We start from the raw sequence: 19,123 nt of genomic DNA, 5'->3' as shown, positions 1-19,123 counted from the left end.
GCAGAAACAAGATGCTCACAGAGAACAAAAACAGACGCAGTTCATCTTGATATGGCTTCCCAAAGTACTGAGTCCCTGGTGGGGACTCACAATTGCCAACAACACCAGCCCAAGGAAGCGACATGACAGATATTCACAGCTCAATTCTCACTGTATTTTCATACCTGGGGCTTGTATCACCACTCTGAAGAAGTGATGTCAACAACCCAGGTGCCTGCATTTAGAGAAGGTGAGCATGACCAGGCTGAGCCACACCTGGTAACCATTAGCACCAAGCAGGGGAGAAGACGGTCACTCATGCCAACAACTCTGCCTCTGCATTCTGAGGAGCCCATTTTCCCTAAACTTGAAATTATGAACAGAGGCTATAACCCTTTCTAGCAGAAGGCCTGGCTATTAAGGCTTTTTAAGAACAAGTGAAGGAGAAGGCAATGGCACCCCACTCCAGTATTCTTGCCTGGAAAATCCCATGGACGGAGGAGCCGGGTAGGCTGCAGTCCATGAGGTCGCTAAGAGTCGGACACGACTGAGCAACTTCACTTTCACTTTTCACTTTCATGCATTGGAGGAGGAAATGGCAACCCACTCCAGTGTTCTTGCCTGGAGAATCCCAGGGACGGGGGAGCCTGGTGGGCTGCCATCTCTGGGGTCGCACAGAGTTGGAAATGACTGAAGCGACTTAGTAGCAGCAGCAGCAGCAGCAGCAAGAACAAGTGAAGAGCTTTGTAAAAATATAATGCTTCAGATTTCTCCACTGACTCCTTCTTGTTTCTGTTCCTACAACCTATTCTAAAACTCCACTAAACAGTGCAGCAACTGAAGTCTACTCAGTACCCTGTATTTTAGAACAGGGATAGACAACAGATTCCTTCCTGTATGTAAACTAGCAGAGGTTGTGTGCCTGGTAAACCAGGTTTGTCATTCATTAATACCTTCTATGGCATGAGAGCTACGTCTGGCATTCCTACTACAAAATAATAACTAGATTTTGAAAGGATGCAAGGGAGTCGACAATGTCACACTCATTTTTAAAGGGCATAGGTTAACCTGGAGATATTGAGGATTATGATGTCTGTGTCCCATAATAGAGGAAGGTTGTAACTACCATGAGTCAGATACTTGGGTTGTTTAGTACCTAGTGATATATCAAAAACAGCTGTGATTCTGTTTTCAATCCTTGTCATTTTGAGAAAAACAAAATAGAGAGCAAAGAGACAAACACTCTATTAGTCCCCTTCCTCAATCCTATTTTCAAGAGGCATTAGAGACGGAGAGACACAGAGAGAGAAACAGAGAGAAATAACCTGCTGTTTCAAATCATCAGGAAATTCAAGACAGCTATGCTTCCTCCAGGCAGACTGTAGTTAAAATGCATAACTATGATTTTAAAAGTTCCTGGATGGCAAAGAAGGAATGAACTTTTGCCCACCCTTTCCCAGAAAACAGAACAACACAGACTGTAAATGAACACCCTCCAGACAGAACAACGGGTACACAATGACAACACTGTTATAGAAGGGTCTCCAAGCCTATGTGGAAACCCTTACCAAGCTTTCTGGAGCACGTGTCTATGCTTCAAAACAGCAACCCAAAAAGGAATAAATCATATAGAGATTGTTTTTTTTTAATGTCGTATTTCCTTTTCCAGAATTGGGTGAGGTGGAGCACAGTGATGGGGAGAAAGATAAAAAAAGAGAACAGAAATAACAGAGAAACTCAGCTTATTCTTCCATGGAGCATGGCTACACAAAAGCAACACAGACAAGGTTAAGATTTATCTTTTTAAATCTAAAATGTCACTAGAAACGAACGCTGAGCATCCACTCAGGTATGCTTAAAATGCCATAAGGAGAACGAACACATAATTCATTCAAGTCAAAGGGAAACTTAAAAGAAAAGACACTTGTTTTTCTCTAAGTATTTCTCAGAAGGAGAAAAAAGTGTACCAAAAATAGTTTGAAATCAATTTTAAGGTGCAAAATGAAGATTTTTTTTTTCCTGGAGTACTTTTTTAACCTGCCTATTTATATTTGACAGGTTTAATACTACCACTTGGTGATTACAGAAAATATCTTGGTGTTGACTGATACAGAACCCGCTGTTCACAGAAATGTTTAGGGTTGGCAAGCGGAAATAGCTCGGGTAAGTTCTTCAAAGCAAACTGCACCCTGCTATAACTGTGTAGATAATATACCTTAGCATGGGTTCCTCCAGAAGTAGTCCCGTATCCACAGAGGCCAAAGGCCTTTGAACTTTTAAAGAATGAACTCCACCTAAGCTCACCTACCCTGAGGCCAGCACAAGCTTTGTAAATTCCAGCCACCCTCGACCCTCCTTCCACTGGCCTGTCAGAAAGTATGTGAACCTCTTCTACACTGAGTTTCAGCTACACAGAGTCTAACTTCTACCTTATCTGTCAAGGGGTGGGTGGCCCAGGAAATTGGATATTTATATCTTTTTGTCAATGACAAGTAGAATTATTAACTACTAAGCCCATTTCTAAACTGTTTGAACATTCTGTGATTTTTTTCAAGGCAAAGTTAAGCTTTATTCTTACTCATTTTTTCCTTTTTAGTTTTGAGTCCCTTATCACCCAACTCAGATCCTCTACTACAGAAAGAACAGGGTGGGGGTGAGGAGGTACGGGATTAACATTTACACCATGCATAAGATACTGTTAAGTGCTTCAATATGCTTTTACTCATTTTTCGTAACAACCATTGGTATTATCTCCGTTTTCATGACAAGGGAACTAAGGGTCAGAGAAGGTAAGTAATGGTGACCCCAAGTCACCGAGTTAGCATGTGGCAGAGCTGGTCCTGGAGCGCAGGCCCCCTGAGCCCAAAGGTCTGCCCTGTATAATCGCCACTTGTCGGCGCCCTACTTGCGGCAACTGTTGCAGAAGTTACAGGAGGACTTTAGCATAGATTCACGGTCCTTGGGATTCAGTCCTTGAATCCTAAGTGTGGCTTCACTATTTTATTTGAATTGCATTCCCAGGGCATCACATGCCTATGTTCAAACATAAATATAAAAGTGCATTACTGCCTGTAACTGGTATACTTTTCATTAATGCAAATAATTAAAAGCAGCCTTTATCTGGAATATCTTTCCCCAATAGGCATACAATTTTCTAGGTAAGGTTATTTCTCCCCTAAATACCACACATTAAAATATACTGGTATGCACTCCAGAAATCTATGTACTCTAAATATTTTCATTTATGAAAGAAGAATATGAGTCAAGAAAAGTTCAGATTTTCTTACTACTAGATCATCAATGCAGGAGGTTACTTCTGTGTGAAGATTAAACACAGTTGTAAAGGTATTTCCTATCCATCAGTCACTTATTCAAACACTATTTAAGCCTCTAGCCTATTTTTTCTCATTGTTCTAGGGTGCCTACTGCTGCCGCTGCTGCTAAGTCACTTCAGTCGTGTCCGACTCTGTGCGACCCCACAGACGGCCTCCTACCAGGCTCCCCCGTCCCTGGGATTCTTCAGGCAAGAACACTGGAGTGGGTTGCCATTTCCTTCTCCAATGCATGGAAGTGAAAAGTGAAAGGGAAGTCGCTCAGTCGTGTCCGATTCTTAGTGACCTCATGGACTGCAGCCCACCAGGTTCCTCCGTCCATGGGATTTTCCAGGCAAGAGTACTGGAGTGGGGTGCCACTGTCTTCTCTGAGGGTGCCTACTACATAATAGTTAATCTATAAATGTTTGCTGAATTAACTACAAAAATTCTAATACAATGAAATAATCTGAAATTATCTGAAATGGAATTTTGCTTTTGACTAATATGTTTTCCTATCAGTAGAAATACATTAAAATATACCATGGATATTAAATGTTACATCAAATACCATGTGCAAGTCCTAAGGCTCTTTGAACCACTTCCTTAAATGACGTAATATTTTTCTCCCAACAACTGGACTGTGTGTCACACTTGTATGCCTTAGAGAGATACTGGAACGCCTGAGGAAAGAAAAAGAACAGCATTTAGAACAAGCAGAATTCACATTTCAAACTCTGCTTCCTGGAAGTCATATGGAACTAATTCCAGCTGAAAAGCCAGCTTCTGCGTTATGCAGCACACTCTCTGCATTATTCTCATCAAAGACAACAGCAACAAGCAGTTAAATCAAATGGGCATGTCTGAATGGAGACACTTCCCTCCAAAAATTAAAAGGCAGGGTTTACAAATGTATAAGAAGTATACACATTTCCCTGGCATTTGTAAACATCAGCTTAAGAGACCAGTTTAGAGAACGAGGTGTGAACTTGGTGAAAACTGTGGGATTACTGGCAGGTGAGCAACAACACAGATGCTTAAAACAACTTTCTTTTACAACCTCCCCACCCTTGAGGGAGAAATCACAGATCAGAGAATTCAGAGTATCCTTAATGCCACATATGCCAGAGAGGACAGAATTCAAGAAGAAGGGAAGGACAGAAAGCAGGAGTGTGTGTACACATGTGGTGAGTGTGTATTCTCCAGGCTGACAAGGCTTTGCTGGAAGCCAGCTGGGTGGACTGAAGTGGGGGAGAGAACGGCTAAGAATCCCACAGATTGGCTGTACTGTGGCAAATTCCAAACTTATACAAGTACATTTGATTTGTTGTGGATGTTTTGAAAAGAACACAAAACATTTAGTATTCCAACCCTGGGAACTCTGGAGGCCCCTTTTACATTCGAAGATAAGAAGCTGAAGGCATAACTTGAACGCACTGGTGCTCCACTGCACTTGCAAGAAAGGGGCAGGGCAACCTTTGCACAACATTCATGTTCAGACTTTAAAAGCTCCTCTCCCATAGTCTTATCGAGCTCCTTTTCTTTCTCCTTTTCATAGTCTCCACCTCAGATTTAAACACTCCTTTGTCCTTGTACCGTCTACCTTAGTCTTCAGCAAGGAGCCTGCAGAAAGGGGTGTGGAGTAAATAACGAGAACCAGCTGTTCACGGCTTGCAAGGAAAGCAGATTAAAGAGACCCTTTTTGGGGAACAGAGAACAATTATTTAAGAAAAACTCATGGAAAGAAAAAAGATGAATGTTTACACATCCTAACCTGTCCACAATTCAGGGTGCTTATGTTAAAAAACTCTGCATCATAAGTGAAAATATGAGCATATTAATCTTATCTTTCAAATTATTAGTCTCCCTCCAACCATCAAAAAGGCAGATTCACCCTGTGTTCAAATAGAAGGTAAGAGCCCCAGAGGACTGGGAAGGACTCACCTTTTCATTTTCGTCAGGCTTGTCACTCTGCCCGTTTCCATACACTTGGGCATACAGCCTCCAGATTTCTCCATCATTCGTCACTCTTGAAGTCACTCTGCCAAATAACTCCTGCAGCTTTCCTCTGAGGCCAGTTGCAACATCGCCACTACGATTGGCCATCCCATCCATCACTGCCCTGACCAGGATTTTAAGGACCTTAACAAATGCACAGAAGAAACCAGTGAGCTAGAAACAACCAAACAATACCAAAAAAACAAAGGGCCACCCTCACCATCAACGATGACAACAGTGACAAACCATGTCAGGCCTGTAGGAATATCACTCTGCCACTTTTAAAGAGTAAAAAACAAGATGAGCCCATCCGGAACCACTGTCTGGGATCTCAGACAGTGATCTGACCTCTCCCGGTGTCCCCTGTTCAGGCTCCTTGGAGGGCTCTGCTTCACAGGGCCTTAGGCTCCGCGTGCCTCTCTTCTCACTCTGAGGGTCCTCTCTGAATGATCTGATCCACACCTGTAGCTGCAAACCCTCCATGACCAAGTATCTACCCAATACTGTGGGTGCAGCACCAGCCTGACCACCTTCCAGACAGAGCCCCCGGACTGTGTGCCTCAATACCTACCAGACATGTCCCATCAACCTCTCACCCTCCATCTATCCTAGATCCCAGATCCCTCTTCCTCCTGTACTCTCAGAACTGGCCCCCTGAGCACCAGCCTAGATTCTCTTCTCTCCTGGTTGGGCCACACGTAACCGATTTGACTCAACACTCCTCAGTTCAGTTCAGTTGCGTCCGACTCTTTTCGACCCCATGGACTGCAGCACACCACGCTTCCCTGTCCATCACCAACTTCCGGAGCTTGCTCAAACTCATGTCCATTGAGTTGGTGATGCCATCCATAAGTCCTAAATCCAGCTTCTCCTCCTTTACGTTGGCCTCACTATTTTCCACCCATATCACAGCAATAATGCTCAGAACTAGAATTCTGCTTAAAGTGGTCCTGGCCCTTCCTCACTGTTGAATGATAAACTACCAATGCATCTGCCTCAGGCACGCAGGCTTCCCAGAAAGTATCTCTTGTCCTTCCAACTACCCCAGTTCCACTCACCACTTGGCAACTTCTTGGCCATCTCGCTTTCATTAGTCTTTACACATTCTACCCCAGATACTCTGAATGCTGATAGATGAACTCAGTTGAGCCCCACTGCAGGTTACACTGCTATGACAAGGTACAGCTATATTGGGCCGTGTATCTCAAGGGCTCCTGGAGGCACACAAAGTGCATCCTCAATGACCCACCCTTGTGATAGGAGGCCAGCAAAGACACATGGATCTATCTAAAGAACCAGCTCAGGCAGAGCACCCTCAGACCTTGCTACTCAGCATGGCCCCTGGACTGACAGCAGCGGCCTCCCCCAGGAGCCTGCTGTAAGTGCAGAATCCTGGATGAGATGCTGCTCCATCTCGGATTGAGAGTCTGCATTTCTAACGTGCTCCCAGGCGGTGCTGATGCTGACGGTCCACAGATCACACACTCTTCTGAGTGGCAAGGTTCCATGAGACAGGGTGCCACATCTTTATTCTTACTCTGAACTTCAAGGAGAGGACCACATCATCAACGCGTGTCCCTGATTCTAACATCGTGCCTGGCACACAGTACTGATGCAATAAGCGACTCGTGCCTGAAAGACAGACTGCCACGAACACACCTCTTTCAGAAAGAGTTGCTAAGAGAAATGCAACCGACACCTTGCTCTGTCTCCCCGCAGGGCGTTCTGATCCAGACATGAGATGCAGCCAAGGAATCAAGGCCCTTCTGGCCCGTGAACACTGTTAGGAATGTGAGCTCAGACTCATGGCCCTAATTACATCCAGGGATACAAGTGGACGGGAGAACACTCAATTGTGCTTTTTTTTTCTTTTGTGACAGACAAGGTAAATTATCTCTGCCCATAAATTCACATTATAATTCAACATGTACAGTTTTAAATCTGAAAGTAATGAAATTGATATTACAGCCCCACTCCTGATTTTAAGCCTGGAAGTCACAATGCAGGAGAAATGGTATGAATGTGCACTACCTGCTTCAAGTAATTGTTCTGTAAACATTTCAAGGATTAACACACTTCGAAAGAGATGGTCTAGTGAAACAGTTACTAAGGTGGACAAGTAACGCGTACTAAAGTAGTAAGATTCTTTGCTTTTTCTGGGCTCTCACAGTTGGCCCAACATCCTATCTACTCATTTTAGCCATGAGTAGCAGCCAAGGGGGAAAAGAAATCTTTTCTTCTTCTTGCCAATTAAGATGGAGAGCTGTAGTGCTGGTGTTTGAGAGGGGAAAAGTTGGTAAAGTGTGTGTGTATATTTGTGGGTGCAAAAAGGGAACTGTAAAACGACAAGGAGGTGCAGTCCCTCTGTTGGGGTCAGGGTGCAGACACCAAACACACCTCTACCCAATTCACATGCAGATACCATCAGGAGAGAGGTCCTGAAGAGAGGCGAGACAATACCAAATTTGTTTGTATGCTCTCTGTTTGATGTTCAGTGATTAAATAGCTGGATCTGGGCCTGAGGAGAGAGTTCCATATGGAGGAATAGATAGCAGTCACACGTGGCCCTGGCAGATACTGCTTAAAGAGACTGTGTGGGGTAAGAATCACACCGAGGATGGAGTCTTTCAGGAAAACACCGTTTAAGAGGAGGAGAGATGAATGGAGGTCTGTGCACTAAGGAAGGATGGCAGCAAGTGATGTCATGGAAACCAGCGAAGGAAAGTAACAAGGAGAGTACATCCACAAAAGATCAGGACTGGAAGACTGCTGGATTGGCAAGTTCGAGGGTTAGTGACAGCATCCAGAGCTAAAGCCAGAAAAGGGAGGGCAGGAGAGATGAGGATTTTAGACAAGAGGCTCACAGACAAGCATGTGAAAAGCAACACAAGCATTAATGCCATTAAAAAACAAAAGGCAAACAATACGCCTCGATCATAGTATTATGTAATATCCATTTTGAATATAATTTGCACAGACATATAATGTTAATAGAAAATATTCACGTAACCAAACTTTTTAGTGTAAATATATTGGGAAGAAATGGAAGTAATAGAAATGCCAGTACAAGATAATTAAGTCTTTATTTACTATAAGAGGAGGTCAACTGATAATACCTAAAATTGGGTTAATAAAAATAGCCATATATAGTTATCATTATTATGAAATATGGAAATGTGTGAATGGCAAAAGAATTCTAAAGGGTTTCTCCCCTTTGGCAAGAAGTATCTTGAGAAGGGGGAGCAGTGGAGCAGGAAATTGCTGTACTTGGTCGTTAAGTCTTACACTACGACTTAACTTGTAAAAACTGTGTTATTTTTAAAATACAAACATTTTATTTAAAAAGAGAGAAAAAGAATACATATATTCAAAAACTGGCAAACAGGAAACAGAGAATGACAGCACACAAAAGCATCCCTTTCCAAGGGGGCTGCGTGGGTTCGCGATGCAGCGTCGCCGAACTCTCTCTCTGGGCGGGGCACACGGGCACGTTCCCTTTGTGAAAACTCGCGTTTACTTATGATCTGTATACTTTTCTACATTTTCACTGTATTCGAATAAACGTTAATTAAAAAGGTATTTCCTCCAATTAAGGAAGTCCCATAAACTGAAGGAAAAAAGTGAGTTATTAAAATACATTAACAAATGGAGCTAATACATAATCTTAAAAAGTGCGATAAACTTTTTTTAAAAAACACAATTGATGTTATAATTTACTGGTTAATATCACCATTTTCCTCTCTTTAACTGTTAAGTGAGAAAATTATCACCCTCTAGTTATCCAGATTGACTACAAAAATAGTAACATATATTTAACCCTTCTTTAGAAAATAGGTATTTTTAACTCAAAAAAGCAAAAGATCTTGCCTCGGATTTCTCTGATAAAATGAATCACCAAATATTATGGTTTTCTCCTGGGCAGGCCATAAAGTTTACTTGCATTACAGTCCTTTGCATCAAAAGAGAAAAGAAAATCTTTTTAAACAGATAAAATGTTTTTATCTATTGTAAACTGGGTAAAAATTTGATTACTGAACCCATCAGTTACAGTTAAAATTATACATTACTAAGTATGTAGTAACAGGCTGAAGGGTAGAACGGTGTAAGAATTTAGAGTAATTCTCAGGGAAACAGGATCCAAGACACGGGCACATAGATGGGTCGCACATACGGAGTAAGATGAGGGCAAAGAAGGGGAAGTGCAAAGCAATGGACGTGCATCTGCCTAAAACCAGGTTCAGGAACAGCTAGATCCAGAGTGGAGAGGAAGACAGACACAGCCAGTCGCTGAAGTCCAGCACGAACATGGGGGAATGGCTAGAAGTCTGTAAACAGCTGTAATGAGTGCAGGTCTTCTGTTAACCAGGGCAGGTGAACTGTTTTATCAGGGAGTCAACATACATGTAGAGAGCTCTGAAAGCTGTAAAGCAGTATAAACCTATAAACTGTCATGATTATCACTGACCCTCAACGTCCTCACTCTGTCAAAAGGTAAGGCCCTCATCGCTGCCCACTCATTATGTGTCCCCATACTTCCTGAGGGTTTAAAACAGACCTAAAGGAAAACAAACTACCACCTCTTTACCAGCCCTCCATACCTCCCAACACCTCTGCTCTGAGCACTCACTGTGGGCTGAGCCCATGCTAAGCATGTGACCAACTTGATTTCATTTGGTTCTCACTGTTACCCTAGGAAGCAGGGACTTTATTATCCCCACTTCACACAGAAACTGAAAGGCAAAGTGAGCTTCTCAAGGGCCCAGAGCAAGTGAGTCATGCAGCTGGGTTTTAAACACCAGAGATTTTTGGAATCATGAGCTTCGATGAGAATAAAGAGAAGACAACAATGACAGTAGACAATGTTCATATATATATATATATTTCCTTTACATTGTAAAGATTTGTCCTTTTATGAAATATATATATGAATATTATCTACTATCAGTGTTGTCTTCTCTTATATGTATATATTCATATATATATGACCCTTCCTGTGAGCCAGGAGCTCTATGAACACAATCCTCCTAACAACTCTAGGGGGTAGGTGCGCTTGTTATTTGATTCTGCACATGAAGAAACTGGAGCACAGAGAACTCAGGTAACTTGTCCAAGGTCACACAGCTAAGGGAAGGCAGAGTTGGATTTGAACCTGCAGCTCGCGTCCCAGCTCTTGCTCTCAAGCACCTGCTGTATTAAGTTATAAAGGAGAGTTCCTTACTCCTCTGCTGTTCCTTCCTTTCTAATAGGTTCTTTTACATTGGAAAGATTTGCTCTTTTATGAAATATGCATGCCAATAACTTTGATCATTTCATTATCCTTTCTTTGCCAAACCTTGAATCAACCAAAACCAGACAGGTTTTTGTATCTTTTTAACTTAAAAATTTCTCCAAGACATTGGAGCTAATAAAAAATAAAAAGAGAAAATAAAATTCCCAAACACAAGCATTACTAATGTTGTCATTAATTTCTCTCTAGTTTCTTTGCTATGCATAAAATTTTTAATACTAATACTATATATATAAACTGTTTTATCTTTCTTTTTCACTTAACGTTATGTCATAGAATTTTTTCACGTTTTCATATATTCTTTAGATAGATCATTTTAATAGATTCAAAGCCTCCCATTGGGAGGCACGAATCGTAAAGAATCCATCTGCCAATGCAGGAGATGCAAGAGACATGGATTCAATCTCTGGGCTGGGAAGATCTCCTGAAGTAGGAAATGGCAACCCACTCCAATATGCTTGCCTGGAAAATTCCATGGGCAGAGGAGCCTGCTGGGCTATAGTCCATGGAGTCGCAAATTGTCAAACACGACTGCACACTCACAACAACAAAAAATACCTGCAGTTAGGCTGTTTCTCTGTGCTGTCACTGTCATTATTACTACAAATAACATTTCACTGCATACCTCTGTGCCTAAAGGTTTTTCTCATACTGAAGTTTCTCTAGGTTAGAATTCCAGGAACAGAACGATAGAGTCAAGGGAGTAAACAATTTAAGACTCTACAGGTAAGCTGGATACTTTCAAAAAGGACTAAATCAAATTTAGATGTCCATTAGTAGTATATGAAAATGTGTCATTTCGTTGCATATCACCAGTACTGGGTTTGTGTGTATGATATTTTGTTCCACTAAAGATATATGCAGCTATTATTCTAGTTTTACTTTTATTATATGAATTTAAATCTCTTTCCAAATGTTTGTTGAGTAAATATATTTACTTTTTAAGATATTTAAATTACTTCTTAATTTGTATGGAACTCATTTTCCAATGTGAAAACAGTTTTACTATTCATCTTCATATGGAAATTACACAGACTATAAGCTGATGCACGAACACGTTGCTAGCCTCTTTTTCTAAACCCCAATTCTGTACACTGCTGGGAAAAAAGAGAAAGTTGATGAATCTGAAAAAGTAACAGCAAACATATGGGAAATCCTGGAGAGAGAGAGATTGGCTGGGTCCTGGTTGGTGGAGAAGTGCAATCCAGGGTGAAAAAGTACAAGATGCCAAGGCTCACAGATGGCCTGGGAGCCTGGGAAAAGCATTTTGGTTATGCTTTCTTTTCCTTCCACACACTACTCTATGTGCCACTTGCCACCAATATGGAGAGACCAAAATACAACAGCGCCAGCCCAGTGCAAGCCAGGGACCAGGCAGGTGTAGAAGGTCAGCCCCCAACCTGTTGAGGTTGGATGGCAACTCAGGAAGATGGGCACTGGAAGAAAGCAGAGATCAGAAAGGTTTCCTGAGGAGCCAGGCCACTCGGGTGGTGGTGGCGGTGGTGGTCTGTTGAGAGGGGGCAGTGGCAAAGTATTTCTAGGAGAGAAGTTCCCCTTACCAGGAGAGGCACAATTTGGTCCTGGGCTTGTTTTAGGCCCTCCCACCAAGTACACATCACCAGTCGAAGAGCCAATATCCCCAAGGGAGGATGAGCCAATAGGGACAAAATTAGACATCTAAAAAGTGCAGCCAAAATGAAATAAACACACTGAACAGCCTATGTGAAAAAGAAGTAAAGGGGCATAGGGAGGAAAACTTGTTTTCCTAATACATACCCTCAGGAAGATGAGAGGGAAAAACCAAGGAAGATCCCCTGGGCAGCAGTATAAATGGGGAAGGAAAAGAGTATGAGGACTGAGCCTGGGGTTGTTCACAGGGAAGGAAAGGCGAGAACAATTCTGCAAAGGGGATGAGCAAGCTGCAGCTGGTGGCGTAAGAGCAGTGACATTCTGGAAGGCAGCTAAAGAAAGTGTCGGAAGGAAGAGGGATCAACTGAGCTAAGTGCCACAGACAGGCTGAGACACCGGAGGGCTGAGGGAAGGGACGCGGAGACTGCAGCAAGATGCTTCTCCCAAGGGGTCAGTCCTGAAGAACAGCAGAACAGCAGAGACGTGGGGTGCGGATTAGGGGTGGGGGAGGGCGCATAAATTATTTGTACACAGCTTGGAAACACTGAGAACTTTCAAAAACAAGTGCAATGATAAATGCATTTGTAAAATAACACCGGAGAAGGCGATGGCACCCCACTCCAGTACTCCTGCCTGGAAAATCCCATGGACGGAAGAGCCTGGAGGGCTGCAGTTCATGGGGTCGCTGAGGGTCTGACACGACTGGGCGACTTAACTTTCACTTTTCACCTTCATGCACTGGAGAAGGAAATGGCAACCCACTCCAGTGTTCTTGCCTGGAGAATCCCAGGGACGGGGCAGCCTGGTGGGCAGCCGTCTATGGGGTCACGACATGACTGAAGTGACTTAGCAGCAGCATACAGGTACAATTTAACCCATAGTGATCATAAGAGAAGGTCCACTTGCCTTGTTATCTGAAAACTGAAAACTAATCTTAACACTCTACCCCAAGGATCACTCTTTATTTAGTCTGTGGTTTTTTTGAGGGGTTCTTGACACCCTTATGGATCTGACTGAGAGTTTTGAATCCTCTACCCAGAAGAGGTAGTTACATAGCCACATACACAATTTTTTTCCCATGATATTTCGGGTAATCTCACAATCTTCTGAAGCCTAATAATAGATCCTTCTTAGAAATTCTAATTCGCCCAAGATGGCCTGGGGTTTCAGTCTTATCTCTCAGTACAGCATATGACTCAGTAAGTGCATTCCTCTGAAGAGCTTTCTTAAGTTTTCTATCAACTCCCTCCTCCTTTTTATCCCTTCCGTCACTTTCCGATGTTCGCATCCCTAGTGCTGTGTTAGGTGAGGCCTTCATGAGATTAGCTGAGGCGTCTCTGGCCTTCTCTAGAGGGTGCCTCTGTGCGTGCTGCCTCTCCTTCCACCAAAGCTCCCAGTGAGGTGTGTGCTGGACACATCCCCTTACCTTTACCAGCCCCACTGTTCTCAAAGCCACTGCTTTCCCTCTGAAAAGGAATGAGAAAGTTGTGGGGGGTTGAATACTTGCCCCAAATTCAGGTTGTAACAGAACCTCGGAATGTGAGCTCATTTGGAAATAGTTAATAACAACTAGTTAGGATTAAGTCATCCTAGATTAGAGTGGGCCCTAAATCCAGTGACTAGTGTTCTGATAAGAAAAGGAGTTGACACACAGAGACACAGGGAAGGAGATGAAGCAGGTGAAGAGGGAAACAGAGGTTAGAATCATGCTGCCACAAGCCAAGGAAGGCCAGGAACCCCCAGAAGCTGGAAGGGGCAAGGAAGGTTCCTCCCTGGAGCCTTTAGAGGGAGCATGGCTCAGCCAACACCTTGATTTCAATCATCTAGCTCTAGAACTAAAGAGAATAGATTTCTATCGTTTGAAGAAACTAAGTTTGTAGCAATTGGACATAGCTGCCCCAGGTAACGAATCCAGCAGTCTTACCTAGAAAGACCAAGGCAACGTTGAGAACACTCAGACAAACACGCCTCCTGGACACTTACCTGGCTTCTACTAATCCTCTTCCCATTTCAGTTCAGGAAGCACTAAATGAACAGTTGTCATGTCTCAGCCTGTCTCCACTCAGTATGGTGACATCCAGCCTTCTCATTGTTTCTGTCCAGTCAGTAAGTCATGTCCAATTCTTTGTGATCTATGGACTGCAGCACACCAGGCTTCCCCGCCTTCGCTATCTCCCAGAGTTTGCTCACACTCACGTCCATTGATTCGGTGATGCCATCCAATCATCTCATTCTCTGTCGCCCCCTTCTCCTTGCCTCATATGTAGAAGTTTTCAATTCAAATCTCTCTATATTTGCCTTAATGGGGTATGGCTTGTGTGTCATGATAAAGAACATTTTCTCTACCCCCAAGTTTATAAAAATATTTTCCATCAAGTGCTTTTATGGTTTACATCTTCCATACAGTAATGATGATAAGGATGATGATGGCAGCTATACTTAAACAGCACTTGTATGTGCCAGGTGATATTCTCTGCCCTTTTCATACAGCTACTTACTTAATCCTCACAGCAGTCCCATGAGGTACTAACATCATCCCTATTTCATGAAAGTGAAGAACCAAGTGGTTTGTAACTTGCTCAGGTCATACAGCTGGTGGCTGGTGGAGGCAGCCTGGAAGCCCAGGCTGTCTAACCCCAGAATCTATGCTCTTACCTACAACATCATCCTGCTTCTCAAGGCATTTCAATTTAAATATTTTAACCAACTACTTGAATTTATTTTGGTTTAAGGAGTGAAGCAGAGCTTTCATTCTGAGTCCCAAATGCTTGGCCAACTATTTCAATGCATATTGAATATTTTATTTTATCCCACAGATTTAAAATGCCATCCTTATCATGAACTAAATTCTTATACTTACTTGAGTGTTTCTGAACCCTCTCTCCTGTTTCATTTCATTCCTGTAGCATATGTTAACTCTTTATATAATAAGGATATTATTAGCTTTTTATCTTTCCTACTTGTTACAAATATTTTGTCACATATTTTTTTCATGAAGTCATAAAAATTCCTTCAAGTTTTCTTTTCTTGCTTCAAAGTTCAGGAAATTTGGTAGGTATTCACTTGTATTCCTAGTTTTTCTAGGAGATGAAAAAATATTTAGCATATATTTAGCCCATTTGGAATTCATTTGGTGTATCATAAAATAATCTAAGTAATTTTTTTGAGCCTGAATGTTTAGAGGGATTTCACTTTAACCAGTATAAATAGCCCTGCAGTCCCTCACTTCCTAACTAAACCAATGCCGTGCCCCCAACTCTATGTTGTGACTTCTAAATCCCTAACCCCACCTCCAGTCATTCCAGTGATGTGGCACTGCTGTTGCACTCTCTGTCCTAAACCTATTTCTCACATCATGTACCACGGAATGCAGCAAGCAGTGGGTGACTGTGGGGAACCACCACCAGCCCCTAAGGAGGGTGAAGTTTTCTCACCTGGAGGAGCAACAATCCTAATCTCCACAAAGAGGAAAGCTTAACTATTCTCTTCCCCAACACTAACCTTGAGGTCCTTGGCCAAGTCTCCCTAAAACTTTGGCCAAAAGCACAAGGCGTTGGCCCTTTGAATTCTGGACGTCTTCACAGCAGGAAGGAACAGGATTGCCTCGGGTCCAGTTACAAACACTTCCAGGAGGGCTGGAGGCCAGGAATGAAGCCATTTCCGCCTCCTGGCTTGGCCACGTCCCCGTTCCACTTGGACCTCTCTAAAGAACTTGCTCTGCTTCCTGGCCTGATAACCCTGACCCTTGGCTTCCCCACACCTCAGTTATCACAGAAAGGTAGGCAGCTTAACATTGTCTTTTTCACTCAGCAAACGAAGAAAAAAATTCTTTGCATAAGGAAATGGCATGCACAAGCTTTAGGTTAAATAGGCCAAACTTCAGACTTCACATCTTGGCTTGACTAGTTGTGAGCTGTGAAAGATCAGCTTTATTAGTTTCTCTGGCGAGCCACAGATACTTCAGCAGTAAAACAGAGATAATATCTACCTCACAGAGACAGAATCCATATGGAATACATCCACTCCCTCCACTCTTCTCCCTCAGGTAAGCCCTGCCACCACTTGCTCTAGGACTTCAATCGAGTTGGCAATCTTTCCCACCACCCATCAACACCACCTCCCTCCTTCCCCAAAGAGAAATCCACACAAAGAACAACATCCATAAGAAAGAATACATATTGTATGATTCTGTTTATACAACAATCAAGAGAAAGCAAAATTGAACTGTGGGGACGGAAATCAGAAAGCAGTTGCCTGGTAGAAGGGAAAGGGTGGTGGTTCAGTTGACTGGAAAGGGGAATAATAGAACTTTCTGTGGTGATGAAATGTTCCATACCTGTTTTGGGAAGTGGTTCTATAAGAATACACAATGTCAAAACATATCAAAATTACACTTAAGACCTGTGCATTTTCTTATATGTAAATTATACCCCAATTTCAGAAAAAAAAAATAAAACACCTTTGTCAGATATAATTCAAATGCACAGTAACATGATGGGGGAAATATGCTGTTTAATATAAATATTTTGACAAACTTCAAGGCACGATTCACTCAAAAAGACACGCCTAAATGTGGTTCCTATCTTTGGTCCCAACTAGCTATATAACCGGCCAAGTGACACATTCTCTCTGGGTCTCGTATTCATACACTGTAAATAAGGACTCTTCAGTACCCACCTCAAATACTGTATGCCCTGTAAAAGATCTCTAGTCTTTCCCATTCTATTGTTTTCCTCTATTTCTTTGCATTGATCGCTGAGGAAGGCTTTCTTATCTCTCCTTGCTATTCTTTGGAACTCTACATTCAGATGCTTATATCTTTTCCTTTTCGCCTTTGCTTTTCACTTCTCTTTTTTTCACAGCTATTTGTAAGGCCTCCTCAGAAAGCCATTTTGCTTTTTTCAATTTCTTTTTCTTGGGGATGGTCTTGCTCCCTGTTTCCTGTATAATGTCACGAACCTCCATCCATAGTTCATCAGGCACTCTATCAGATCTAGTCCCTTAAATCTATTTCTCACTTCCACTGTATAGTCATAAGGAATTTGATTTAGGTCATACCTGAATGGTCTAGTGGTTTTCCCTACTTTCTTCAATTTAAGTCTGAATTTGGCAATAAGGAGTTCATGATCTGAGCCACAGTCCACTCCCGGTCTTGTTTTTGCTGACCGTATAGAGCTTCTCCATCTTTGGCTGCAAAAGATATAATCAGTTTGATTTCAGTGTTGACCATCTGGTGATGTCCACGTGTAGTGTCTTCTCTTGTGTTGCTGGAAGAGGGTGTTTGCTACGACCAGTGCGTTTTCTTGGCAAAACTCTTGTTAGACTTTGCCCTGCTTCATTTTTACTGCAAGGTCAAATTTGCCTGTTACTTCAGGTGTTTCTTAACTTCCTGCTTTTGCATTCCAGTCCCCTATAATGAAGAGACATCTTTTTTGGGTGTTAGTTCTAGAAGCTCTTGTAGGTCCTCAAAGAACCGTTCAACTTCAGCTTCTTCAGCGTTACTGGTCAGGGCATAGACTTGGATTACCGTGATACTGAATGGTTGGCCTTGAAAACAAACAGAAATCATTCTGTCGTTTTTGAGATCGTATCCAAGTACTGCATGTCAGACTCTTGTTGACTATGATGGCTACTCCATTTCTTCTAAGGGATTCCTGCCCACAGTAGTAGACATAATGGTCATATGAGTTAAATTCACCCATTTCAGTCCATCTTAGTTCGCTGATTCCTAGAATGTCGATGTTGACTCTTGCCATCTCCTGTTTGACCACTTCCAATTTGCTAGATTCATGGACCTAACATTCCAGGTTCCTATGTAATATGGCTCTTTACAGCACTGAATCTTGCTTCTATCACCAGTCCCATCCAAAACTGGGTGTTGTTTTTGCTTTGGCTCCATCCCTTCATTCTTTCTGGAGTTATTTCTCCACTGATCTCCAGTAGCATGTCGGGTACCTACTGACCTGGGGAGTTCATCTTTCAATGTCCTATCTTTTTGCCTTTTCATATTCTTCATGGGGTTCTCGAGGCAAGAATACTGTAGTAGTTTGCCATTCCCTTCTCCAGTGGACCACATTCTGTCAGATCTCTCAATAGAATGGGAAAACAATAGAATGGGAAAGACTAGAGATCTCTTCAAGAAAATTAGAGAAACCAAGGGAACATTTCATGGAAAGATGGGCTCAATAAAGGACAGAAATGGTAGGGACCTAACAGAAGCAGAAGATATTAAGAAGAGATAGCAAGAATACACAGAAGAACTGTACAAAAAAGATCTTCACGACCCAGATAATCAGGAAGGTGTGATCACTCACACTCACCTAGAGCCAGACATCCTGGAATGTGAAGTCAAGTGGGCCTTAGGAAGCATGACTACGAACAAAGCAAGTGAAGGTGATGGAATTCCAGTTGAGGTATTTCAAATACTAAAAGATTGATGCTGTGAAAGTGCTGCACTCAATATGCCAGCAAATTTGGAAAACTCAGCAGTGGCCACAGGACTGGAAAAGGTCAGTTTTCATTCCAATCCCAAAGAAAGGTAATATCAAAGAGTGCTCAAACTACCACACAATTGCACTCATGTCACACGCTAGTAAAGTAATGGTCAAAATTCTCCAAGCCAGGCTTCAGCAATAAGTGAACCGTGAACTTCCAGATGTTCAAGCTGGTTTTAGAAAAGGCAGAGGAACCAGAGATCAAATTGCCAACATCCACTGGATCATTGAAAAAGCAAGAGAGTTCCAGAAAAAACATCTATTTCTCCTTAGACTATGCCAAAGCCTTTGACTGTGTGGATCACAATAAACTGTGGAAAATTCTGAAAGAGATGGGAATACCAGACCACCTGATCTGCCTCTTGAGAAACCTATATGCAGGTCAGGAAGCAACAGTTAGAACTGGACATGGAACAACAGACTGG

General features: G+C 42.4%; 1 protein-coding gene across 1 annotated transcript in view; it reads right to left on the bottom strand.

Moving 5' to 3' along the window:
* The window catches only part of TTC27 (tetratricopeptide repeat domain 27), a 176,935-nt gene that overhangs the window by 4,563 nt on the left and 153,249 nt on the right, over window positions 1-19,123 (bottom strand). The window contains exons 17-18 of the mRNA XM_010829828.1: window positions 5,235-5,432; window positions 3,862-3,973 (exon numbers count right to left, since the gene is read on the bottom strand). Of these exons, the coding sequence (XP_010828130.1) occupies window positions 3,862-3,973; window positions 5,235-5,432 (310 nt within the window). The remainder of the gene's footprint in view (window positions 1-3,861; window positions 3,974-5,234; window positions 5,433-19,123) is intronic.

Source organism: Bison bison, unplaced genomic scaffold (genome assembly GCF_000754665.1).
Source record: "Bison bison bison isolate TAMUID 2011002044 unplaced genomic scaffold, Bison_UMD1.0 scf7180017864508, whole genome shotgun sequence".
In the NCBI taxonomy this organism is placed as follows: domain Eukaryota; kingdom Metazoa; phylum Chordata; class Mammalia; order Artiodactyla; family Bovidae; genus Bison; species Bison bison.
The sequence above is the reverse complement of the archived record's forward strand: the minus strand, read 5'-3'. Positions and strand labels throughout refer to the sequence as shown.